The sequence below is a fragment of the Podarcis cretensis genome, assembly GCF_951804945.1.
Source record: "Podarcis cretensis genome assembly, chromosome: 10".
Classification (NCBI taxonomy): domain Eukaryota; kingdom Metazoa; phylum Chordata; class Lepidosauria; order Squamata; family Lacertidae; genus Podarcis; species Podarcis cretensis.
The window spans coordinates 301,185-326,867 of record NC_137179.1 but is presented as its reverse complement, the minus strand read 5'-3'; the positions used below and the strand labels follow the sequence as shown (position 1 = coordinate 326,867).

The 25,683-nt window shown below is 52.1% G+C and overlaps 1 protein-coding gene across 4 annotated transcripts in view; it reads right to left on the bottom strand.

The window, feature by feature from the left end:
- The window catches only part of SBF1 (SET binding factor 1), a 49,718-nt gene that overhangs the window by 7,696 nt on the left and 16,339 nt on the right, over positions 1-25,683 (bottom strand). For 3 of the 4 annotated variants that reach the window (XM_079992121.1, XM_079992123.1, XM_079992124.1), the window contains exons 2-24: positions 13,612-13,697; positions 9,947-10,084; positions 9,662-9,784; positions 9,204-9,314; positions 7,812-7,917; positions 7,537-7,669; positions 7,292-7,400; positions 6,808-6,921; positions 6,072-6,152; positions 5,460-5,573; positions 4,869-4,997; positions 4,652-4,750; positions 4,166-4,370; positions 3,609-3,721; positions 3,068-3,217; positions 2,902-2,970; positions 2,529-2,696; positions 2,177-2,439; positions 1,900-2,072; positions 1,717-1,790; positions 1,338-1,533; positions 1,038-1,174; positions 732-907 (exon numbers count right to left, since the gene is read on the bottom strand). In XM_079992121.1, coding sequence (XP_079848247.1) covers positions 732-907; positions 1,038-1,174; positions 1,338-1,533; positions 1,717-1,790; positions 1,900-2,072; positions 2,177-2,439; positions 2,529-2,696; positions 2,902-2,970; positions 3,068-3,217; positions 3,609-3,721; positions 4,166-4,370; positions 4,652-4,750; positions 4,869-4,997; positions 5,460-5,573; positions 6,072-6,152; positions 6,808-6,921; positions 7,292-7,400; positions 7,537-7,669; positions 7,812-7,917; positions 9,204-9,314; positions 9,662-9,784; positions 9,947-10,084; positions 13,612-13,697 — 3,067 coding nt within the window. Of the gene's footprint in view, positions 1-731; positions 908-1,037; positions 1,175-1,337; positions 1,534-1,716; positions 1,791-1,899; positions 2,073-2,176; positions 2,440-2,528; positions 2,697-2,901; positions 2,971-3,067; positions 3,218-3,608; positions 3,722-4,165; positions 4,371-4,651; positions 4,751-4,868; positions 4,998-5,459; positions 5,574-6,071; positions 6,153-6,807; positions 6,922-7,291; positions 7,401-7,536; positions 7,670-7,811; positions 7,918-8,522; positions 8,547-9,203; positions 9,315-9,661; positions 9,785-9,946; positions 10,085-13,611; positions 13,698-25,683 lie in introns of all 4 variants that reach the window. The other variant, XM_079992122.1, reaches the window with a different exon arrangement.

Genomic DNA, 25,683 nt, shown 5'->3' with positions numbered 1-25,683 from the left:
GGTGCAAGAGAAACCCCTTCAGGACCTCCCCCCACCCCTGGCCCAGCCGGCAGCACAGCAGCAGGAGAAGAGCAAGGCGGAAGGTGGGGCAGCTGGGGGGTGAGGGGCAAGGAGACAGGAGAGGGTGAAGAGGCCAGGAGAAAGGGCAGCGCGGCCCCAACAGGCAAGGGGGGCAGCTGGGTGTGGCAGACGGAAGCTGCTCCTTTCAGTCCTAAGCAGGCCCTGGAACAGCAGCCAGCCAGCACAGGCTGGGGAGAGCCACATGGGGGCAATGTCCACCGGACCCTCTACCACCTTCAGAGAAGCAGAAGCCAAAAGGGCTCCCAAGAGTTGGAGAGGACGGGGGGGGGGGGTTGGCTGTGTGGTGGTGGCAGCAGCAACAGCAGGGAGGGAGGGAGGGAGGAGCCTCTGGGGGGCCGGCTGCAGCCCCTGCTCGGTGCGCTGCTGCCTCCTCCTGCGGCTCAGGGGCCCCACATGCCCCTAGGAAACAACAGCTACCAGCAGAGCTTGCAGCATTTCTGCCCCCAGCTGAGCGCTGGTCACTAAAAAGGAGGCAGTGTTCATCCCAGAGACCAGCGAGACCCTCACATGGACTGCAGGCAGGAGCTGGGACTGGCCAGCTCTCACCAGACACAGCCTGAAGCCAAGAGGCCCTATAGGGAGCGCCATCCAGCCCCACCAAGTCTCCCTCCCCCAACCCTGAGCTGTGCTCCTTGGGCGTCCGCTCGCACCTGAGTGACGGGTTCTTCTCCTTGACTTTGGGCTGCAGGGCTGCCTTGCTCAGGTGGCCCACGGTGAAGGCAAAGGTGTCGGAGGCCTGCTGGGGGTAGCGCAGCTTATTGAGATGCTTCCGGAAGGTCTCTGCGCTCTCAGACGCCACCTCCTCGTCAAAGGCAATGCGCAGCAACTGTGGGCCAAGGCAAGGCGGGGTCAGGGCTGGCGGAACTGGGCCAAGCTGACCCCAGCTCAGAGCACGGCTGCCCTCCTCTGAGGAGGGGGTCCCAGGTGCCTCCCCCCCCTCACCCCCAAGAGCTCACCTGGAACGTGCAGGAGCGCAGCTGGAGCTGAGCGCAGCCCTCCGTGATGAACTGGTCCGCCTGGGCCTGGACCGTGATCTTCTCCTCTTTGGTCAGGGAAGCGATGGGGAAGGAGCGGACCACCACCTGCTCCCCAACTGGGGAGGAGCCGAGAAAGAGGCAGCGTCAGTCCAGGGGGCTCAAACACAGCTGGGCAGCTCTGCTGCCAGAAGGGAGCTCAGCAAGGCCCCCAAGGAGGAGGAGGAGCAGCAGAGAGTTCCCTCCCTCCCCAGAATAATATCCCGCCCGTCTGGCTCTCACCTAGTGGATCTGTCGGGGTGCCCTTGAAGATGACGCGGTAGGTGGTGAGGAAAATGGCCCCTTCGGCTGGAAGCAGGGGGGGTCCCCCCATAGCCCCCCCAGATGCCTCTTCCCTGCCATCCGGCATGAGGTAGACGCGCAGCCCCTCCATCACGCTCTCTTCGCCCATCAGCAGGCTGGGCCGGAGCAGCTTGGGCTGCAAGAAGCCAAGGGGAAGCGGGGATGGAGTCAGGGCTGGGCGGACGGACGGACGGACAGATGGATGGACTGACTGGGAAGGGGTCCCCCTGCCCCGACCCCACAGCTCCTGAGTGGAACAGCCCCTCCCCACACTTCCTTCTCGCTCAGGACCCCCACGGGGGGGAGGGACCACCCTCACCTTCTGTATTGGGGGGAGCCTCTTGCTTTCCCTCTGCACGGCATCCAGGGTCTCAATGTGCATCTGGACAATGTCTGGGGGAAGGGAGGAGAGATGGTCACAGGCGAAGAGAGAGGAGACCCCGCGATGCCACCTCCCCCCGCTGACCACACGGCTCCCGAGGGTGGGGGGCACAGCACCTACCGGGGATCATGACATGCAGCCCCTTGAGGTGCTCGTTGGTGACGCCGCTCTCGGTGCAGACCTTGTCCACAAAGCGGTTGATGAAGCGCACCACGTAGTTGGCCACGTCGGAGCTCTCTGCGTCCTCAAAGCCGCTCTCCGTGTCGTAGCTGTCAGCCACGCTTCCTGCGATGCTGGTGAGCAGAAGGGAGGCTGAGCTCCTCTGGGGCCAAGACCGCCCTCCCCGCAGCCGGGACGCCCCCTCTCCCCCTCCTGCTGCCCCCCCTCGGCAGGCTACCTGTTGGTGATGAAGCTGTTGCTGACGCTCTCGGCATCGCCCAGGCCGGAGCCGCGCAGGAGCCGGTTCTTGCTGGTGTCGAGGGGCAGGAGCAGGTAGCTCATGCGGTTGGCGTAGTGAATGGCCTGGCTGAAGACCGTGCTCTCCTCCTTCTGGATCAGCTCCTGCTGCTTCTCCCGGCTCACCGTGGGCCACAGGCGACACTGCTCAGCCGCAATCTCCAGGGCCGACTTCTCCTCTTGTGGCGGCCCTTCCTCACTTGCCTAGGATCAGGAAAAGCATTGTCCACAGCATGCGGGCACATCCCCCCCCCCCCGCCCCAAGCCCCCTTTCCCCCGGCTTCTTTCCTCACCTTCTCCATGTGGTTCTCCCCCTCGTCCTCGTTTCCCTCCAGGTACAGAGCCCGGATGTGGTTCTGCACGTCAGAGTAGAACATGGCCTCCCAGAACTGGATGTTGGTCCACACCAGGTGCTCCTGCACACAGCTGTAGGCAAACTGGGTGATCCCTGGGCTCAGTTTCTGGGGTGGGAAGAAGAGGAGGCACCCTGCGTAAAGGCCACAAGCTCTCTGCCATGCCCAGGTGGGAACCGATGCCAGCCTCACCAGCCCAGCCACCTCCATGTTGGGCCAGCCTGGCTCCCCCCCCCCCCGCCAAGATGCCATGCCATCAGGACCCGAGGAAGCCCTCTCCCCAGCAGGCCCTGCGCGCCCAAGGGCTACTCACGCGGCAGAAGGCAGTCACCAAGGGCAAGAGGGCAGCCGCCACCCCGTGTTCGTCTGAAGCGCTGCAGTCCTAAGGCGGACAGGAGGAGAAGTCAGCATGGGACCCCAGAGAGCACAGAGCCTGAGCCCCCCAGGCAGGGCCGCTCCCTCCCGGGGGCCCAGCCCACCTGCAAACAGCAGTTCATCATGCGGACGATGAAGTCAAACTGCTGGTGGTCCAGCACAGCCCGGTTCTGCTGCACGTGGAGGTTCAGCTCTTGGGTCAGGCAGTGGCGGGCAGCCCGGCTCTTCATGGCACGGAGGACAGCCGGGAGGAGCTGCAGGGCGGCAAGAGCAGCGCTGAGGTGGGGGCCCAAAGGGGCAAAGCCGGCCCACCCTGCGCTGCCCGGGGACCTTCTGAACACACACAGTACCAACACCCCCCCCCCCCCCGAGCAAGGCTCCAAATCATCCATACAAGAAAGCCGAGAGACGGAGAGGGAGGGGCTGGCTTTTCATTTGCCAACAACTGCAAGGGGAGGCCTGGCAGCACGCAGAGGAGCCCAAGGGAAACCTGCCAATCAGTGGAGAAGCAGCAGCGCCAACTGCTTTGCCTCCAAACAATCTCCAATGTAAGTGGGCAGAAGAAGACGGCCAGAAGAGCTGGATTCTGCCTCCTCGGCAGTCCCCTCTTGGGGGACAGGGGCTGAAAGGCTCCCAGGAGCTCACCTTCTTGGCCTCCATCATCTTGCTCTCAAAGACGTAGGAGATGCAGTTCCTGACCACCTCCAGCCGGCGGGCGCTGTTGGCCAAGATGATGCCATTGCGGTCCAGGATGGCCCCTGGGGGGAGAAGGAAGATGCTCATCAGGCCAAGAGGAGACGCTGGACCCTTCCCTGCTGCATCCGGACACACCCTGCACGGGGGGGGGGGGGGGGGGAGGAAGAGGAGCCTCCGCAGGACAACGGACAGCACCACAGTGCTCTGCAAGGCTCAGGGAGGGAAGAAGAGGGTCAGCAGGGTGGGGCCCAAAGCGCAGGCCTATTAGGCTGCCATGACCTCCTCTGGGGATCACAAGCACGGGTCCTTTGGGAGCCCTGGCCGAAGATGCTCCAAATCAGAGACACAGGGAGCAGCCGCCCCAGGGCGCCCAGAGAGAGGGTCGCTGGTACTGCTGCTCCTGACCGCTCTCCAAGGAGCAGACAAGCCTGTCCAGGGACCCACAAGACTTCCCTGCCCACAGCACCACCTAGAGGCAGGGGCCAGACTCTGAGCGCTCCACATACCCAGGGGGGGCCCAGACGGCACCATGCACTTCTTCTCTGCCTTGACTAAGGGGGGAGCCGTTTGCAGCTTGGCTGTTGCCTGGTCAACGATCCACTGGATGGTGCCCTCATCCAGGCGAGGAAAAGGCCGCTGGTGCAGGCGCAGGTGGCAGCCTTCCGTGGGCTTCTGCACTTTGTGCATCGTCACGGCAGGATACGGGTTCTCCTGGGCAAGCCAAGCCAGGGAGGGGGGTAAGCAAGGAGGCTCGGAAGGAGGCGCTGCCTCCCGGGCTCAACCGCAGAGCCTCCATCCAGCCCGGCTGGAGGGCAGGGAGCAGCAGCAGAGCCCTGCTCAGCTGCCGTGGGGGAGAAGAGGGGCTGCTGGATGGGGCAGCAAAGTCTGTGGTGCCAGCTGGCCCCCCGCCCCCTGCTCCGCCATGTGCCAGGATGAAGGGACAGAATTACCCCAAGCTGGGGGCATCATCCGCACACGCAACACCCACGTACGTTTTTGTACAGGTGCTCTGCCAGTTCCTTGATGTGGCGCAGCACCCTGGCCCGGCTCCCTTCGTCCGCCTGCATCCGCTTCGCCTCATTGGCCACCAGCTAAGAGAGAGGAAGGGCAGGGGGAGAGGGGGGCGGGGTGACTGGACCACCCCGCAGGCCCAGGCCTTGTGGCCCCGGAGGGCCCGGGGAGAGATCTCCTCCAGCCGCCACTCCTCACCTCGTCAAACAGGTCAATGTCTCGGTAGGGGGGCCCCCTCTCCGTCACAAAGCCAGCAAAGGCCATGCCCTCCAGTACCTTTGGGAGGAAGTCGTCTTCCACCAGCCCCCTCTGTCCCAGGAAGGCTGCCTAGACCGAGGGAGAGGAAGAGGCACTTGTGGGTCTTGCAGAGGAATCGCTTTCTAGGAAGCATCTCAAAGCTGCTTCACAATGCAATCAAAACACAGGCAGAACAGCTGCACATCTCAAAAGCCATTTCAAATCCAGGAGAGACACTGACTGAAAGAGGATCTTCCACATGTGCCCAAAAGGCAACAGGGATGGTCTGCAGAGCAGGCCGGCTGCTTAGGACCGACCTCGTGGCGCTGGTCCACACTCCGGAAAGACAAGGTTTGCCAGCCTGGCATGCAGAGTGGGGGCAGCAGGCTTCCTGAAGGGGGGCTCCTGCTCTCTGTGGGCCCTCGCAAAGACCCCTGCGCCACTGGGCTTCTGTGACTTGTCTTTGGTTTTAAGCTGTTATTCATGTTGTGCAACCCACCCCAGAAGCTGAAACCCCCCATCACAACCCTCCTCCGCCCTCGCCTTGGCTACCTTGTGAAAGCGAATGACTGGCTCCGGGTGGATGCGGATGATGTGCAGGCACCAGCGGTAGCCCTGGAGTAGCTGTGCAAATAAGCGAAGGAAGACGGCCCGGATCTCCTTGTCCTGCAGCCCAAGACGGAGGAAGGGGAAAGGGAGAGCTGGATGAGGAGGGTGGCTCCTGCCAGACGACAGGGGGGTGGGCTCTGCAGCCCCCACTGCTGCCCCGCCAAAAAGGGTGCTCACGCCTTCCCCTGGCTGGCTGTGCCCGGCTGTGGCAGCTCTGCCCTGTGGGGCAGTGAAGGGGCTCTGCAGGCCCCACCCATAAGAACACAAGAAGAGCCTGCTGCTGCTGCTGCTGCTGCTGCTGCTGCTGCTGCTGCTGGATCCAGCCAAGGGCCCATCTAGTCCAGCCTCCTGTTTCAAAGTGGCTGACCAGAACCCTCAGAGGGAGTCTGCCTTTTTCATCGCTGCTGCACACAGTCTCAATTGGCTATCATGGCTCTGTGGGCGCTGATTGCCAGCTCCAGTGCTCTCTGTGCCTTGAGGCCACTGGGAACTTCTCTGAGGAGGAGTCAGGCCAAGCCAGGTGCTTCCCCCCCCCAAGCAGCCTGCACCACTTACCTGCATCTTGAGGGAGGATGCAGAGATGGTGGGCGATGGGGGGAAGGCCAGGTCTGCAATCTCCAACTCTGGGTCCAAGACCTGCACAGAGAAACAAGGGTAAGGATGCCCCGCTCAGCTGGGAAGGGGGTCAGCCTCCAGCCACACACCCCTCCTTCCCCTGGGCCCCCACTTGCAAGCCCAAGAGCAGAATCACTCCTTCTCTCTCTCCCTATTACTTGGAGAATCAGTTCCCAGGCTTCATGACAGATGGTCATCTCTCATGGATGCTTGACCCTCGGATCCTTTCTAACTCTATGATTCTGTGTAAATCATACAGACACACCCCGTTTTTACAAATAATGTGGGGGGAGCTTCTCTCCTCCAAAACACCACTCCGTGGAGAAAACCAGAAGGGTTCCACTTTACCTTCCACCCCCCCCCCAGCAACCAGATTCTCACTTTTCCATTCCATTATTTATCATTAATAATATTCACTGCATGAGCCTCCACTCAGATGGCGAGTTCATTCCCTGACGAGTCCTTGGCCTCTCGGCCTTGTGGGTTCAGGATGCAGCCCCCCCTGCACTACCAAACGCCACTTGGCAGTGACAGATTCCCACATGACCACCTGCCATGGATCTCTGTCACCACCCCCACCCCCACCCCCACCCCCACCTGCCTACTGGCCATGAAACCCAAGGCGGAGGGTCTTGAGGCCTCTTGTGAGGCGCAGGAGCCAAGGGGCGGCACTCACCATGGACAGGGCTTCCCGCGTCTGATGGAGAAGCGGCTCAGGCAGCAGAGAGATATGGATGCACTCGGGGACAGTCACCGTTCCACCATCCAGGTCAGCGATGATCACATCCAGCTGGGAAAAGTCAGAGAGCAATGGCAGAGTACACAAGGGGCAAAGAGGGAAAGGACACAGGCCAGGCTGCCGAGAGACCCCTTTGGCCCCAGCCCAGCTCCCTCCCCCCCCCCGGGGGGCACCCAGGAGGGAGGAGTTGGGGGTCTGAGGGGGCTCCTTCGGGAGGAGAATCCGTTTCCGACACCCAAGACAAACCCACCTGTCACCCCAGGAGAGGAAACTCTCTCTGAGCGAGGGGGGAGAGAGAAGGGGAAGTTCCCAAGAGAAGAAGGGGGAATGGGATGACAGCCCTGCTGGCAAGCCTGGCCTCCGCTTTCCCACAGAGTCCTCCTTCCCTCCTTCCTTCCCTCCGCGGAGCTCAGGGACTCACCAGCTCCTGTGTCTCTGCCTGGAAGATGGAGCTCACGCCAATTATGAAAGGGGTTGGCGTGGTGAGGACCTCCAAGAGCTGAGCGGGCAGGATGGGGACGTACGTGAAGCTGGAACCAAGAAAGCACCCATGCAGGCCGGCAGACGTGGCAACGAAAGGCACCCTCTCCAGGGAGCCCCCCTCCCCCACCCTCCTTGCAGGTGAGCCAGCGGCTGCTCCTGGCGCCCGCAGCTCCCTTCGCTCACCTGTACTTCAGGGGGAAGAGGAGGGCCAGCAGGGCCCGGCAGGCGTCCGTCAGCCTCTGGTAACTGCTGGAGAGAAACAGGATCTTGTGCTCTGTGAGGGCCGCGCAGAAGAGGCACAGCACGTTGGTGATCCCTGGAAGGGAGGGAAGGAAGGAAGGAAGGAGTTGGAGAGGCCCCTCCCAGCTGGGCCAGCCCTGCGCCCAAGGCCCAGCCAGAGCCCCACCACCTCTCCAGAGACATGGACGCCCCCCCAAGTGGCCGGAGGAGGGTCTCACCGAGCTGTCGGAAGAGCAGAGCCACGCTGCAGTTGCTGATGGGAAGGGAATCGTTGATGGGCGTCTGAATCACCTGCCTGTCGCCTGCGCCCAGAGAGATTGTCCTCTGGAAGAGACAAAGACAATCCCCAGCGGTCAGTCAGGGACGGGCCAGCAGAAGACCTGGGCTCCAGAAGGCAGACTGGCAGGAAGCCCCCCCCCAAGACACCCCTTCCCCAAGGGGGGCACATGGGGAGGGGAGCTGCCTGCCCCCAGGGCCAACTGCAGGCCCGCTGCCAGGAAGGGGCTCTCAAAGCCTGGGCTGAAGAGCACTTGCACCAAGGAGACAGTGAGAAAGAGAGACGGACAAAGAGACACAGAGAAGAGGACAGGCAGATGGTGGCACATATGTCCAGGCACTGCAGAAGGACCGTGTCAGCCTACATGTGAAGCAGGTGCTGGGTTGTGGACTCAGCATTCAAGGCTGGCCTATGAAGCCTCCCCCCCCCCCCCCGAGGCAGGACCCTTGCTCTTCTCCCCTCCTTTTCTGTTCTCTCTCAGTTCCTGCCCCCCCCAACTCGTAGGCACTGCCCCACACCAAGGGCCACAGAGAGCTGTGCGCTGATCTTTCCAGAGAGGGACACACTGAAGCAGCACCACCTCAGCCCCCAAAACGCCGCCGCCTCCTCCCACAGAAGGAGGCAGCCCCGAGGAGAGAAAAGTTGTGCATACCGCTCCTTCATCCTCCGTGTCAGGCTGAGATAGAGACAGACAGAAACAGCACAGAAAATTAGAAACACGGTGCAGCAGACGGACAGGCGGGCAGCGGGCGGGCAGACAGGCAGACAGCCACACGAGAGGGAGAGGCAGCACGCCAAGCGGGACACAGAAGCCAAGAGCACAAGGGGGCACCCCACAAGAGAGCCAGGAGAGGCACGGGCTGCCCAGCCAGCTTGGAGCAGGATCCACAAAGCCAGAACCATCCTCCCAGCATGCTGCCAGCTGTGCAAGCTCTCCCTGCCCACAGGGCGCCTGACAAGCTGTGATCAGAAGAGGTCTCCGCCCCCCTGCCAGGGAGAGGGCTGAGGGCCTGGGAAGAGCTCACCCAGCCAGCCCCATGAAGCTGCTTGAAAGGCACTGCCCCTCTCCAGCCAGGTCTCTTTCGCCTGATCACTCCCTGCGATGCACGAGAAGCAGGACGGAGCGCCAAGCAGAGAGGAGGCTCCATCCTGGGCAGCCCAAGCAAGCGAGGGAGCGCTACCTAACCTCCCCTTGGAGCTCAGCAGTCGGCTGCTTAGGACCCCTGGCCACATCAGCCCACGGTGCTGGAGGGGCCTGGGGGGGACCTGATCCCAGGCACTCACAGGGCTCCATCTTTCCTAGAGGAAATGCCAGGGGGCATCAGGAACCCACCTGGGCACCTCCTGTGATGGGGATGGTGCAGGTCAGGAGGCTCCCAATGACAGTCTCCAGGGAGGTGTTCAGTCCGTCCACAAAGATGGTGTAAACCAGCCCCAGGCAGTTCTGCAGGGGAAACAGGATAAGTTGGCATTCTGGTGGGTCATTGGCCAGGGACAAAAGCAAGAAGAGACCTGCTCAAAATAGGGAACCCCCCCCTCCCATGAGAGCTTCAGCCCCAAGGCAGAAGAAGGGGCCAGGAGGCAGCTTCACCTTCTGTGCCGTTTAGGAGCAGAGCTATAAAGACAGCAAAGAAATGGCGGCTCCACATGGAAGGACTCCGAATGGCCGGCCCTTCCCATCAGTTGCTCCTGGCCGGCCACTCGGGTAGCAGAGGGCTTGGCCCATGGTGGAGTCCCCCAGGCAGAGGCTTCTCTGGCCTCCAATGCTCTCTCCCCCCCCCCCAACCTTACCCGGAAGACTTCTGCGTGGTCCAAGCGGGAGACGAGCACCAAACTCTTAGGGGCGAAGAGCTGGGCTGGCTGGATGAGGGCGGCCACCTCCCCCTCCTCCTCGTTCCTAAGGTGGTTCTGCAGCTGGCAGGAGAGAAAGGGGTCAGGCAGTCTGGCTGGCTGAGGGCAGCTGCCTGCACGAGGCTGGTGCCACTGCCCATCACGCTTTGTGGGGCTCGTCCTCGGAGGCAGGTCTGCCCTGTGAGCGCTGCAAAGACCCAAGGAAGCCCGCTGCCCGCCTCTTACCTGGCTGCTCTCAACCGCCTCCCAGAAAGTGAAGCAGGCACAGTAATGCCGCTCAGAGTTGATGTCGGTCAGGACAGCAATGAAGAAGGTCGGGGGGTTTCTCTCACTGAAGAGCTGCCACCCGCTTGGCTGGCAAAACTGCAAGAGCAAAGGCAAGGAGGCAGCTGAGCAGGCCTCTCTTCCCAGCGCAGGGGGGGGGGCGGGTTCAGGATGCCCCATCCCTGCAGGAGCCCCAGACCCCTGGTCCCCAACCAAGCAGAGCCTCCTGGAGCCAAGAAGCAGAGGAGAAGCCAGCCTGTGCCCTTTGTTCACCTTCAGAGGCAGGATGCAAACTCCGTGGCCCCTGGCCAGAGGTTCTCCATTTCCCGTACAGGCCTTGCAGAGGGTGGGGCAGGGGTGTCTCCTAAACACAGTACTTACTCACAAGGAAGCTCCCGAAGCAACTCTGAAAAAGGCTCTGAGGGGTTTGCCCACAGACAGGCAAGCCCAGATTCCCAGGAGGACTTCCACCCCAGAAAGCTCTTTCTGTCTGCCCCACTCCTGGGTTAGGCCAACGCCAGGCGTCCTCAGCTGGCTGTGACACCCGACCGGCCAGCAGGCCCCACCCTCTGGGGCACACTGCAGGTGCAACAGGCACCAGCCCATATCTGCCCATCCCCTTCCAAGCCTGGCCCAAGACGGCAAATCCCCCCCCACACACACCATGCTGCCTCCAGCAACCCCTCCCTCCTCCCTGTCTTCCCTCCATCAGGGCAGCAACAGAAATAAACGGTACCCAGCAGAGTATTGTGGAAGGCAAACCGTCCCAGGCCCCTCGGCACAGAGCGTTCAGGGCTGGAGATGCAGCCACAAAGGCTTCCTGAGTTCAGCCAAGCCGCAGAGAGTGTTTCCCGTGGCCCCTCTTGCCAATGCCCACAGCCAGCAGGGAGGGGCAGCCAGAGAAAGGAAGGGCTTGAGGCGACTGGCCTCGGGATGGAAGACTGGCAAACGTGGAAGAGCACTGTGGCCATGGGAGCTCATAGGAGCCAGCCTACAAGCTGGCATCCAAGAAACAAGACTCAGGAAGAGCTGCCCTAATTCAGCAGCTGGAACAGAATCCTTATGATCTAACTGTCACTAAAATGCAAACATTGTGGACACAAATACTGTGGTAGCTTGGGTTACAAACTTAATTTGTATTTCGTAACCTGAAACCGTCACCACGCCACCAGCGCGTGATTTCCCTTCTCATCCTGGCGCAAAGTTCGCAACCCGAGGTACTACTTCTGGGTTAGTGGAGTTTGTAACCTGAAGTGTTTGTGACCCGAAGCATTTGTAACCCGAGGTACCACTGTACAGAGAACTGCTACATGTCACGGGTGGTGGAGAAAAAGGTGAAAGCCTTCTGTTGGTGTTTAAAGTACAGAAAATGTTGTTGGTAAGGAAGAGAAGGAATAATCCACCAAGAGGCCTAACCAAATCCAGCTGGCAAGACAATGGTGGGGACAAAGAGCTCCCTGCTCTGAAAGTGAATGAAGTGATAATGGGGCTTTTTGGCTTGTTATGGTTAGCACAAAGCCAAAAGGTGTGGAGAAAGCCTGCCTGTCTCTCTGAGGGAGAACTCCGCTTCCGTTCCCTCATATATGTGAATCAACTGGAGCAAGAAAAGATTTCAGCTTAAAGGAAGAGGGGAGCTTCATCTCCTTCTGATCTGTAACCTTTCCGCAACCACTCAGTCCTAGCATTGCTTCCCATCTCCTTAATTTTCAAAACCTTATTTCAAAACTCAGTTCTAACATTTCAAACTATTAGCTTGAACTGCAAGAGACTAAATATAAAGATGAAGTAAGGGGCTAACGTCAACCATTTATGAAATGTCACTCCATTTTCTGCACCCTGAAGGAGGTGGCTTGAAATCTGCCAGCAAAACTGACGTCCCCAGGCAGGGATGGCCACCAACTTGGAAAGCTTTAAAGGAGGATTAGACAAATTCATTGAAGAGGAGAGGGCTACCAAAGGCTACTCGCCTCAATGGCTATGCCGTGCCCTCCAGTCAGAGGAAGAAATGGTTCTGAACACCAGTTGCTAGAAACTGCAGGGGAGGAGAATGCTCTTGGGCTCAGCTCCAGGCCTACCTGCCGTCACAGGTGACACCAGGTGTGGGTCAGGAACTGATGTGGCTAAAAAGGCTTAAGGTATGCTGGAGCCCAGTGCACTCCCACTGCCAGTCACCCAGTGGGCAGAGGGAACTGCAGTATGAAGTGATTCGCATTGGAACTGCTGTTAAAACAGAGCTTTGCCATTCCAGTTCAAGACAAAACACTTTCTGCTCCAGAAGCAAAGCAAGCCCCAGCCCCAGCCCCCTTCCTCCAGGAGCACCAAACAGTTTGCATTAAAAACAGGGGGAAGTTGTCTTCCAGGGTGGTTTCAGAGCAAACTTTGGAAGCTGGGTGGAACAAGCCACATGGCAATCATTTGATGTCATAATCATTTGATTGACAAGCAGGTGGGCTAGCCCATGGGGGTGTGGACAGATAAGACTTGGGCCTGCCACTCTTTGGTTTTGTGACACGATGATGAGAAGAACATTCGCAAAGCTGGAGAGGCATCTCTGGACCAAAAAAGAGGCTCAGTGGGGGCTCAGGGCTGGTATTAGGCAGGAGGAGGAGGAGGAGGAGGAGGAGGAGGAGGAAGAAGAGGAAGAGGAGGGCTTTCAAGAGCCTAGCGACAGGCTTTGTCTGTACAGCTCCAAGGACAGACACTGATGGGCTTCACCTCTCCTCATCTCCAGCCAGCATGGCCAGTGGTCAGGCAAAAAGGAAGCTGCATGTAGCCCTAAGGTATTTCCACTCCTCCCTTATCCATTTCTTATCTTGATCTCTTTGGAGAACATTTAAAGAGGTACAGTGGTCAAATAAACCTTCAGGTAGGACTAGATATGTGAGCAGCAGAAACAACAACTAGGTTATAAACTGAAAGTGGTTGATGTGAGAAGATATGCAGCATAACTAGGAACAACTAGGAAACCACAGAGGGATGGAATGGGGAGTTTTGAGATAAGAGATACCCTACTTTTCCGGGTATAAGATTAGGTTTTTTATTGAAATATTATGTTTAAATTTGAGGGTCGTCTTATACATGGGTAGTGCCTATGAGGGACATGTGACTGTTTGATGGCGCGAGCCAGAGATGGTCTGGAGCGTGTTATTGGTGTCTGACGCAAGGGTTGGTGTTGACTGGATGTTGCTGCAGCAATTGGGCGAGCAATAGGCTGCTTCTGCTGGCGAGGGGGCAGACGTTAGGAGGCTGTTGTGACGCGTGCGAGTGCTAGCGTCAGGCAGGAGGTTGAGTGATTATTGGCATCCCCCCCTTAAAAAAAAAGCTCCACAACTCTGGGCAATCTCCCCCTTTTTCTTCACTTTTAGTCCCCCAAAACAGTCTTATACATAGGGGCATGCTATACACAGCAAAGTACGGTAGAATATCTGTAAGTTGTGTATATCAAATTCTGGAAAATGCATAAATAAAAATAAAAATAAAAATAAAAAGGAAGCTGCAGCCCCGGTGCCGACCGCTTCTCCTGTTTCCCTTAAACCCACTGTATGGCGTGAGATGGGGAGGACAGAGCTGAGATCTGGGAATGCCGGGCTGTGGGGTCCGCAGCCGCCCTCAGCCCCCCTACTCACCAGTTCAATGCCCTGGGGGAAAGGGTTGTCCTCCCAGTCCTTCTCTGGAAAGCGCTGCAGGATCTGCCCCTGGCCATCTCCACTCCCTGCAAACAAGGAGGCAAACAAGAAGCTTCAGACATGAGCAGGACCAGAGCACGCAAGAAGCTGTTGAGTCCAAGAGCCAGAGAGCACAGCAGACACGGCTCGGACCCAAAGATTTTCCCTGGCCTCTCCCTTCTTCACTCCTGGTGCAACCACCCTCAACATGAAAGAAGACAAGGAAGGAGGAAGACAAGGCCCTAACTGATGGGAAAGAAACCAAATTCCACCACTGATGCTGCCTCCCCCTTACTCTTAAGTAGGCAGACCATAATAAGCCTGTAAACTCAGTCAGGAGTCTGGATCAGCAGAGGGCAGCTCAGGAGCCCCCTCCGCCTGGGTGGGAGCCCAGGCCCTGACGTCGCCTGGCTCCCTTGAGCACGGCAAGGCTGGTGAGACAAGACCTCGGGAAGAGCTTCCCAAACTTTTCATGTTGGTGACACACTTTTTAGACATGCGTCATTTCATGACACAGCAATTCAGTTTTACTATCAAACCAGAGGTTAAACTAACCCCTTTTCAGCCCCAGGAGCAGCCCCAGGGAGCGTTCGCACAACACACCTACACACTGCAACCGACACACTAACGTGTCACACGACACACAGCTTGTAAAGCTCTGGCCTAGGGAAAACACTGCCACCCCCCAAAGACAAATTCAATTGCTTGCCACACACACTTCCTCCACAGAGGTGGAAAAAGACACACCTGGGTAAAGTTCAAAAAACACAGGAAAATCACCATGAATACTGCGTTTGTCTCTCTGGACTCAGCTTTACAGCTGCAAATAAAACGGTTTAAGTGTGTTGTAAAGTGCAATAAACAAATGTGACACTAGATAGTGACGGTGAGCTATGGCTAATTCAATATATTTTTCAAAACATTATTTAAAAAAGCATTTTCACAGTTTTTTATAAGTGTGTACATTCCACCCCTGTCACCCTCAAACCTCCTTCTACTGCTCACTCCCGCTCTCTAGATTTCCATAATTTAGAAACGCCAGCTTCTTCATTATGTTATACTATAATGACTTGAGAACCCTACAGACATGGGTTGTAAAAACTACACCAGCCTCCTGAATACCCAAACCTATTTCCCATTTCTGTCCCCTTTCAGATCCTGCCTTTCCCGGTTCTCAGGCTGTTGCCACCCAGGCAACCTTTAAAGAAACAGTTGTCTTCATGCTCAACAGTGCCAGCTCCTTGGAATATAATCCCTCTTTAATTAGCTGCTTTAGCTCTCAAACCGGCCCTTTGAAATTCAAATGCTGGCCTTGCTTTCCATGCTTCAGCCCTTCTAACAGCTCATCACTAACCAGCACCAACTGGGACATCTCTGGCAGAAGGCAGTGCAGGGGGAGGGGGGGCACGGCTGGAGGTCTTGCACAAGTCACAACTCAGAGGAAGCACTTGTGATGCGGCACATCCCAGGATTAGCCGGGCCATCCCACCAGCTGTGGCACTCAAGGCCCAGATTTTGTCAGGGAAACTTGTCCCCTCTAATTACACACCAGACTCAGGGACAGGAACCCGCACAACAGCAAATCCAGCTGTGTTCTCAAATATCCACTGAAGATAACTTAAGCTGTTGCTTGGGTTTGGGATGCCAAAGCCAAGGGCTGCTGATGCCCAGGCCAGCAATAGATGGGCAGCTGGGCTTGGGACCTGCAGGGTGTCTCCCTCTGCAGGACTATTTTGGGCCCTCCTCTTCCCACCAACCGCCCACAGCTCTATTTCAAGGACTAAGCAAGCCAAGAGATGCTACTTATAGGCTCTCCTGGTCCAAAGGGAAAAGACACCGCAAGCAAGAATAAACAGAGACCTCTGCAACCACTGGCTGGCGAGGACTCACAGCCTGGAGGCTCCCAGTTTCCAGTGTGATCCTGTGTGCCTGCTGGGCAGAGTCAGGCCTGGCAACGATGGCCAGCAATGCCTACTTGTAGAAAAGGTCTCGGTCCAGTATATATATGAAGGAGCGTCTCCACCCCCACCATTCTGCCCGGATGCTGAGGTCCAGCTCCGAGGGCCTTCTGGCGGTTCCCTCTCTCTGCGAGAAGCCAAGTTACAGAGAAGCAGGCAGGGGGCCTTCTCGGTAGTGGTGCCCTCCCTGTGGAACGCCCTCCCACCAGATGTCAAAGAGAACAACAACTACCAGACTTTTAGAAGACATCTGAAGGCAGCCCTGTTTAGGGAAGCTTTTAATGTTTGATGTATTACGGTATTTTAATATTTTGTTGGAAGCCGCCCAGAGTGGCTGGGGAAGCCCAGCCAGATGGGTGGGGCATAAATTATTATTATTATTATTATTATTATTATTATTATTATTAAAGAGTGCTCAGAGCACATACTTCACACTTTCTTTAGATACCTGCATTGTGCTCAAATTCCAGAAGACGCAGCCCAGATCTGCGGTAGCAAACACACCAGGTTGTTTGTTTGTTTTGCTTTGCTATATTAAATTCCTATACCGCCCTTCATCCAAGGATCACAGGGCAGTGACACAAAAATACATGCCCTAGTAACAAACAAAAACAATGCCCTCCCCCACAGTTTGAGGTATTAGGGAGCTGAGCCATCTAAGGCTTTATAGGTCAAAAACAGCACTAATTGGCAGCCAGTGCAGTCAGGCCAGGATCCATGTCATAGGCTCAGACCATCTTGTCCCAGTGAGCAACCTGGTCACCAAATTGTGCACCAGCTGAAGTTTCCACACTGTATTCAGACACCGCAGCACGTATAATAACATGTTGCATTAATCTGGTCTAAAGGTTACCAGGGCGTAGACAAAAGTTCAGCTAAGCCTGTCCACCAGCCAAAGGGAAAAGAAGGATCCCCAAGTAACCTAGCCGCTCCTTCAGAGGGAGCGTAACCCCATCAAGAGCAGGCAACCTCCCATCCAACCGGTCCAGGGAACCATCTACTAGCAGTGCCTCCATCAGATGTGGACTTCTCATCCAGTCCGTTCCTAAGGCAAGACAATGGTCCAGCATTTCCACTGCCACATCTGCAGTTGTAAAGGAGAAGCCAAGCTATGTTTATTGCTGACAACATACTCTAAAACTCCAGATGACCCCATTCAGTGCTTTCATGTAGATGTTAAGCAGCACAGGAGATAAAATTGAATCATGGGGACCCCACACTGAAGGCTCCATGGGGCTAAAGAACATTCCCCAAGCATCACCTTCTGGAAATGGCTGTTCAAGTAGGACTGGAACCACCATAAAGCAGTGATTCTCAGAAAACTCAGAAAACTGCTCCAGAAGGATATCATGATCAATGGACTCAAAAGCCACTCAAAAGAGTGGGTAGATCTTGTGTCTTCCAGTATTTTGCAATCAGTATTCTTGCTGCTGTTATAGCATACATAAAAAAGGTTCTGTCCTTCTTTGGCACCAATTGGCCAACCATGCCCAGGAGAAAGGCCTCTGGTTTCTTCAAAAAGGTATATTTAAATACCTTTTTCATTTCATTATAAATCATTTCCCAGAAAGCCTTAATCCTTGGGCACGTCCACCAAAGGTGAAAGAATGTACCTTCAGTTGCTTTACATTTCCAACATTTATTATGATAAATTTTTGCAAGCTTGACTGGGGTCATGTACCACCTGTATATCATTTTCATAATATTCTCTCTTAGGGCATTACATGCCGTAAATTTCAAACCGGTGGTCCATAACTATTCCCAGTCAGCAAACATAATATTATGTCCAACATCCTGTGCCCATTTAATCATAACAGACTTCACCGTTTCATCCTGCGTATTCCTGCGTATTCCATTTCAGCAGCAAATTATACATCTTTGACAAAATCTTAGTTTTAGGTTCTAGCAATTCTGTTTCTAGTTTTGATTTTTCCACCTGGAAACCAATTTTCTTATCTAATTCTTATCTAATTTAAAAGCCTCCATTATCTGATGATAATGAAGCCAGTCTCGCACTTTATCTTTTAATTTTTCAAAACTCTGCAGTTTCCATTTGTCTCCTTCTTGCACCAAAATTTCCCAATATTTCCCAATATTTTGGCCATTTAGACTCCATATTAAGTCTTTTAAAAGCTTCCGCTTCCATTGGTGACAACCTCCTTGGGCCAACCTCACATATTCTGATGGAGGCTGAGTTGACAAAATAAAACTTCCGGAGGCGGCGCGAACGGCAATGGCGGTCCTCTTCCTTTCGTGAGGAGGAAGCTCCGTGGAAACTGGGTCGTCCGCTACGGCGAAGCGGAGACCCACATCGGAAACCCACAGGCAGCAAGAGCCTGTGGTCTTGAGACTCGGCGGGCGCCAGAAGCGGCTCCCGAAACGCTGAAGGAACCCCGTAAGGGGCTCCGGAACGTGGAGGGGGTAGCGGCGCTGTGAGTCGTTTCGCAATCTACGGAGTGAAGCCGCGCTGCTGCTGCCGGTGAGCGCTGACCTCTTTTCCTGGAACCTTTTGATTCGGAAAACAACAACTCGTGAGTAAAGAAGGACTTTTAAAAATTTGAGACTAAATTATTGAATCTGGCAGAAAGTGGAGCGACGTAAAACAGGAAGTCCGTCTTCCGCTGTCATTGAACTTCAAAGCAAAAGAGCTGGAGGAGTGGAGGCGTGAAAAGAATATTTAGTTTAATTGATCTGAGCACCCACTGAACTTTTTCTTAAACAAATAAGGACTTTAAGTATTTGATTCTCTGATTTTTATTTGTATTGGGATACCTTTCTTCTATTGGAACTACAACTGGAATGAGACACCCAGGTGCTGGAGCTGCCTGAGCAACATGAGCTGTCAGTTTTGCAGACCTGGTTATTGTGTATTAGAACTTGCAACAATCTGAGGGGATTTGGACTTGTTACTTTGAAACATCATTTGAAACACCAGTATGCACTGTCTGAAACAATGTGGCTGTTAATACCAACTATGCCTAAAACCTGCTATTGAAGGTTCTTGGACATTAAATTCGATTTTAGTAATTTTATCAGAATTGGATTCTTCCCTTAAGACATTTCAAGCTCCCCCTAGAGGATTTGGGATTTACAGCAGTGACATCATTTCACTTTCCTTTTCCCCGACCTCCTGTTTGACTGTTTCTCTCTGGGCCGCTGCTTTCTCATGGGAACAACTCAGCTTGACCTTGACTTTTAGATAACTCTGGAATGAGTGGTGCAAGAAGGAGGGGAAGAACCAGACAAGCAACTTTGACAACTTTAACCTCAGTCTCACAGACACGTAGATCATCTGTACCTACTTTGCCTTCAGAGGAAGAAGCTGCTTCCCTGCCAAGGGCAGGAGAGGGAGAAATTGAACAGTTACAGTTGGAAGATATGGCCTCAGGAGCAACTGCTTCTATTTTAGAGAAAATCTATGAAAAATTGGAATCTTTGGATAAGAGAGTGGAATCTTTGGATAAGAAAGCCGATGAACAAACAGCCAAAATTGATCAAAACACAGAATGTCTAAATAGATTAACTGGACAAGTATCACAGAACGTACAGGCAATTGGGCAGTTGACGGAGGCCACAGTAGAAAATCGGAAATTGGCTGAGGACACTAGCCAAAAATTAGAAAATTTAGAACAAGAGGTAAGACCACTCTGTAAACAAGTAGGTGAACATCAGACCTATCTATCTATGATAGAACTGCGGAATCGGGAGACCAATTTAAGGATAAGGTCGATACCAGAAGTGGAAGAAGGCAACTTAGCTGAGTTTCTGACTAAAGAATTCACCAAGTTCTGGAATTTAGAGGAAAAGGACTTTAAAATTGTGTCAGCTTACAGGCTTGGAGGACTTGTAAAGAAAGAAAAGCCCAGAGACTGTTTGATAATATTGAGATCAAAGGAGGAAAGGGATAAGATTTTGGGCCTACACTACGAGAAGTCACTGGACATTTTGGATAGAAGAATTGAACTTTATAAAGACATTCCTAAACAACTGTTGGACCTTAGATCCGCCTATCTTGAATTGGTTAAATTGCTCAGGAGCAACTCAATTATCTTTAGGTGGGAATTTCCCCAAGGATTATCTTTTACTTTCAGAGGGAAGAAGGTTAAAATTAGAACACTGGAAGATAGAGACAAATTTCTGACTACATACGGAGAGGACCTTCAAAAAGGAATTGAACTACCCTTTGGGCCTGGAGCACCGGCGGTACCGGCAACCTTGGAACCTGAAGATTCTGCGAATAAGATACCACCCCCGGAAAAATAATCAGATTATTTCAGGATGTCTCTGCAACTTCTGAGCTGGAATATAAATGGCTGTAACATCCCGGAAAAAAGGAGGAAAATATTTCATATATTGAAAAAAGAACAATTGGACATTATTTGCTTGCAAGAAACACATGTGACTAGGCTCCATAGAAAAGTGTTAATAAACAAAAGATTGGGCCAGGAATTTATATCTTCGGACAAAGTAAAGAAGAGAGGTGTGGTCATATATGCAAAAGAGAGCCTGTCACCCAAATTCCTATTTAAAGACGAACATGGAAGAATTTTAGCAATTGAGATACAACATCAAGGAGAGAAACTTTTGATATTAGGAATCTATGCGCCGAAGTTGCATGAGACTATGCTGGATTATCTGGACTACAACAACATCACTTTGATGGGAGATATGAACGGGGTCGTATCAACCAACATGGATAAGTCACAAAGCCAAAATGTTACAAAAGACGGCAGACTACCAAAGACCTTTTTTGAAATGATAGACAATATGGATTTGATTGATATTTGGAGGACAAAGAACCCCTTGGGAAGAGAGGGAACATTTTTCTCTGAAGCCCAACTGACTTGGACAAGAATCGACCAAATATGGATATCTAGAGGTCTGGCACCCAAGGTCAAGAAGGTGGAAATCTGCCCAAAGACCTGCTCCGACCATAATGCAGTAAAGATGGACTTGACACTAATACCAACCGGCTCCTTTAGATGGAAGATGAATGACAATTTGTTTAGAGATCAGGAGATTATTAAGAAGGCCCAAAAAGCTCTAAAGGACTATTTTGAGATAAACTTGAATACTACGTTGAAAAAAAGTACCATCTGGGACGCAAGCAAGGCAGTGATGAGGGGGTTCTTGATACAACAGAATGCTGTAAAGAAAAGGACACAAAATGAGAGGGAGGTTAAAATTCTGGAGAAAATTAAAGAATTAGAAAAGAAGCTAAGATCAAACCCGAAGTCACAGCCGACGCTGAGAGAAATTAAGCTTCATCAAGCACAATATTCTAAATTGATAAACCAGGAAATAGAGTGGAAGATTAAATTAATGAAACAAAAAACCTTTGAATCGGCGAACAAATGTGGAAAACTGCTAGCTTGGCAGTTGAAGAGGAGACGAAAACTAAATACAGTTACAAATTTAGAGATTGAAGGAAGAAACATTCAGAACCCTGTGGATATTAGAAAGTGCTTCCAGAGATATTTCAAAAAATTATATACCCAAGGGCCGCAAGATGAGAATGAGATTAAACAATTTTTGGAAAAAAATGGACTGCCAAGATTGTCACAAGAAAATAGATCAATCCTGAACTGTAAAATAACACGACAAGAGATGGAGCAAGCCATTCAAAATATGAAATTGGGCAAATCTCCAGGACCAGATGGGCTGACCTCCAAGTATTATAAGACATTAAAAGACTATTTGATACAACCACTGATGGATGTTAGCAATGAAATTATGGAGGGGAAGAGGGCGCCAGAATCGTGGAAGGAAGCTTTTATCACATTGATACCAAAATCGGAAGCTGAAAAGACACAACTTAAGAACTATCGTCCCATCTCTCTTCTAAACGTGGATTACAAAATTTTTGCAGATATTATGGCAAGTAGATTTAAAAAAGTTTTAAATGAAGTAATTCACAAGGACCAGGCGGGCTTTCTCCCAGGTAGAGACCTGTTTGCTAACACAAGGAATATTATTGACATTTTGGAACTTTTGCAAACAGACATAAATACAAAAGCAGTGTTAATTTTCATAGATGCGGAGAAGGCCTTTGACAATATCTCCTGGAAATTTATGAAGGGAAACTTAAAAGAAATGGGAGTGGGACGGGGTTTTGAGAATGGGATTGATGCAATATATTCAGAACAAAAGGCTAAACTGATAGTTAACAATGTGGTTACAGAAGAGTTTAAAATTGAAAAAGGAACACGACAAGGCTGCCCTATTTCCCCTTTGCTATTCATTTCGGTTCTGGAAGTGCTCCTGAATATGATTAGAGGGGACAGGTTGGTGGAAGGAATTCAGGTCGGAGCGAAACAATATAAACTTAAAGCTTTTGCAGATGACCTAGTTTTGACCCTGCAGGAGCCAGAATCTAGTACGAAAAGAGTATTGATTCGAAATACGAAAAGAGTATTGATTCAAGACTTCGTATTGAGTATTAATACGAAAAGAGTATTGATTCAAGACTTTGGTCGGGTGGCGGGATTCAAACTAAACAAACAGAAAACCAAGGTATGGGGAAAAAATTTGACAGTTACAGAGTCGGAACGGTTTCAGAGAGAGACAGAATTAAATGTGGTTAAAAAAGTAAAGTACCTAGGGGTAAACATAACAGCAAAAAATCTGAGTCTATTTAAGGATAATTATGAAAAATGTTGGTCAGAAATTAAGAGAGACTTAGATAGTTGGACAAAATTGAAACTTTCTTTGCTAGGCCGAATTGCTGCTATCAAGATGAATGTATTGCCAAAAATGTTGTTTTTGTTTCAAACACTACAGATTGTGGACAAGACGGAGTGCTTCCGGAAGTGGCAGAGAGATATCTCTAAATTTGTCTGGCAGGGCAAAAAGCCCAGAATTAAGTTTAAGATATTAACTGATGCGAAAGAGAGAGGGGGCTTCGCCCTGCCGGACTTAAAGTTGTACTATGAGGCCGCAGCTTTCTGCTGGCTAAAAGACTGGCTACTTCTCGAAGACACTGATGTATTGGATTTGGAAGGTTTTAACAATGCTTTTGGTTGGCATGCATACTTATGGTATGATAAGGTTAAAATCAATAAGGCCTTTAAAAACCATATTGTCAGAAAAGCAGTGTTTAATGTCTGGACAAAATATAAAGACTTATTGGAAAATAAAACTCCAAGGTGGCTATCACCTCTGGAAGCTAAGGCCCGAAAAAGACCCAATATGGAGGCCAAATGGCCAAAATATTGGGAAATTTTAGAAAAAGATGGAGACAATTGGAAATTGCAGAGTTTGGAGAAAATGAAGGATAAAGTGCGAGACTGGCTACATTACGCTCAGATTAAAGAAGTTTTCAAAAATGACAAAAAGTTAGGGTTCCAGGTGGAGAAATCGAAATTGGAATCAGAACTGTTAGAACCTAAGACTAAGGTACTTTCAAGAATGTATAACTTGCTGTTAAAATGGAATACACAAGATGAAATGGTTAAATCGGCTATGATAAAGTGGGCACAGGACATTGGGTACAATATCATGTTTGAGGACTGGGAAAGGTTGTGGACCACTGGGTTGAACTTCACTGCATGTAATGCTTTGAAGGAAAATGTAATGAAAATGATATATAGATGGTACATGACCCCAGTTAAACTTGCCAAAATATACCATTTGTCTGATAACAAATGCTGGAAATGTAAAGGGAATGAAGGAACATTCTTTCACCTCTGGTGGACGTGCCCTAGAGTGAAGGCCTTCTGGGAAATGATATATAATGAGTTGAAAAAGGTATTTAAGTATACTTTCCCTAAGAAACCAGAAGCTTTTCTCCTGGGTATTGTCGGCCAGAGGGTGATAAAGAAGGACAGAACTTTTTTCCTGTATGCAACAACAGCAGCAAGGATACTCATCGCCAAGCATTGGAAAACTCGAGATCTACCCACACTGGAAGAATGGCAGATGCAACTGATAGACTATATGGAACTGGCTGAGATGACCGGCAGAATCCGAGACCTGGGAAAGGAAAGGGTTGAAGAAGACTGGAAGAAATTTAGAACTTATTTACAAAAATATTGTAATTTGGTTGAATGTTAAGAAGGATGCCAGACTATAAATAATTGAGCACCACTAAAATAGATGTAATCTGGATGACAAGTGTGATGGAGGGAAACATAAACCTTTGGGAGAACTATTAGACTAAATTAAATGAACAGGATTTAAGAATGTAAACAAGATGATAAATTGCTGGTAAAAGTTTATAATGATGTAAGTGGGAGTGGGAGACGTGAGGGAGTCCAAATAAGCTTTGAAAATATGTTATGATACATGTTATATTGTTTATTATTTTTGCATTTTGTATTTAAAAAACCTTAATAAATATTTTTTTTTTAAAAAAAAGACAAAATAAAACGTGGGGGTTTTGGTGGATAACTCAACGAATTGGATAGGAAGGTGTTTTTCTGGCTCTCACCATATGAGAACCCAGCGGGGCCACCCAATGAAGCTGAATGTGGCGAGATGCAGGGCAAGGAAAAAGGAAGGAGTTCTTTACAGACCTAAACTATGGACTTGGTTACCACAAGATGTAGCAATGACCACCAACTCGGATGGCTTTCCAAGGGGTGAACCAATTCATGTGTCTGGATCAGGCCACCAAAGGCTTCCAATCGTGATGGCTCTGCATTTCTTCCAGCATCAGAGGCAGGAAGGAGGCCTCTGAACACAGTCGCTGGGGGCTGTGAGCAGGTCCTGCTTGGGGGCTTCCAGGGTCTTGGCCACTGTGAGAACTGGATGTTGGGCTGGGTGGGCCTTTGGTTTGAGCCAACAGCCAGGCTTTCCCCATGCAGCAGAAAGGCCGAGGCACCAAGGGGGCCTTGGAGGGCTCAATGGATGTGTTGCCAGTAGCAACTGGCCTGGCCGACCCCAACCTGGCCCATGGAGGAATGGGCCAGATCCAGTTCTCGGCCACTTGGCACACAGCACAGTTGTTGTTCTTCTTCTTCTCCCATAGGCAGGCTATTATTTTGAAGGTCCGTTCCATCGCTCAGCAAGGAGGGAACAGGGTGCGCATTGTCTCCGCTGCTGACACTGGTTGTGCTGGTTAGGAGGGGCACTGAAATGCTCTCACTGCCAGCCCATGAGGCCTCAGATGTGCATTTACATAGTGGGATGTTGGGCTGGGCAAGGAAAGAGAGGAATTGTGTCTGAGGTTTCACTGGAGGCACCTCCTCCAGAAGGCCAGCGGAGAGGAAACAACACACTCGCACCTGCCAGCCTCTTTGGGGAAGCCCTTCCTCCGCAGGGCCAGGATGTGGACTCTCCTGCATAGCTGTCTGTTGTGCTTAAAGGAAATTTATTGGGAAGGATAATAGCAATAAATATTACTATCACTATGACTATTATTAATTACAGCAGAACCTCTACTTACAACCGTCTCCACTCGCGGATATTCCAAGTTGTGACTGTGGCAAACCCAGAAGTAACCAACAGGTTTGCTGCCGTTCGCGCATGCGCAGAAGCGGGCAACTGCCACCCACGCCTGCGCACAAGGGCGCCTCTCCCAGCAACCTGTTTCGCCGGACCTCCAGAACGGATTGTGGTTGTGAGTAGTGGTTCCACTGTACTTGTACGCTGCCCATCTGATTGGGTTGCCCCTGCCATGCTGGGTGACTTCCAACAGAATATAAAACACGATACATCAGACATTAAAAGAGTCCCAATACAGATGTCTACAGAACATAGTATAATTGGTTATCTCTTTGACATCTGGTGGGAGGGCGTTCCACAGGGCAGGTGCCAACCACCGAGAAGGCCCTCTGCCTGGTTCCCTGTAACCTCACTTCTCACAATGAGGGAACCACCAGAAGACCCTCGGAGCTGGACCTCAGTGTCCAGACTGAACAATGGGGGTGGAGATGCTCCTTCAAACATACAGGGCCAAAGCCATTTAGAGAGTTAAAGGTCAGCAGCGACACTTTGAATTGTGCTCAGAAATGTACTGGGAGCCAATGTAGGTCTTTTAGGGTGTGTGTTATATGGTCCAGGCGGCCACTCCCAGTCACTGGCCTGGCAGCTGCATTCTGGATTAATTGCAGTTACCAAGTCACCTTCAAAGGAT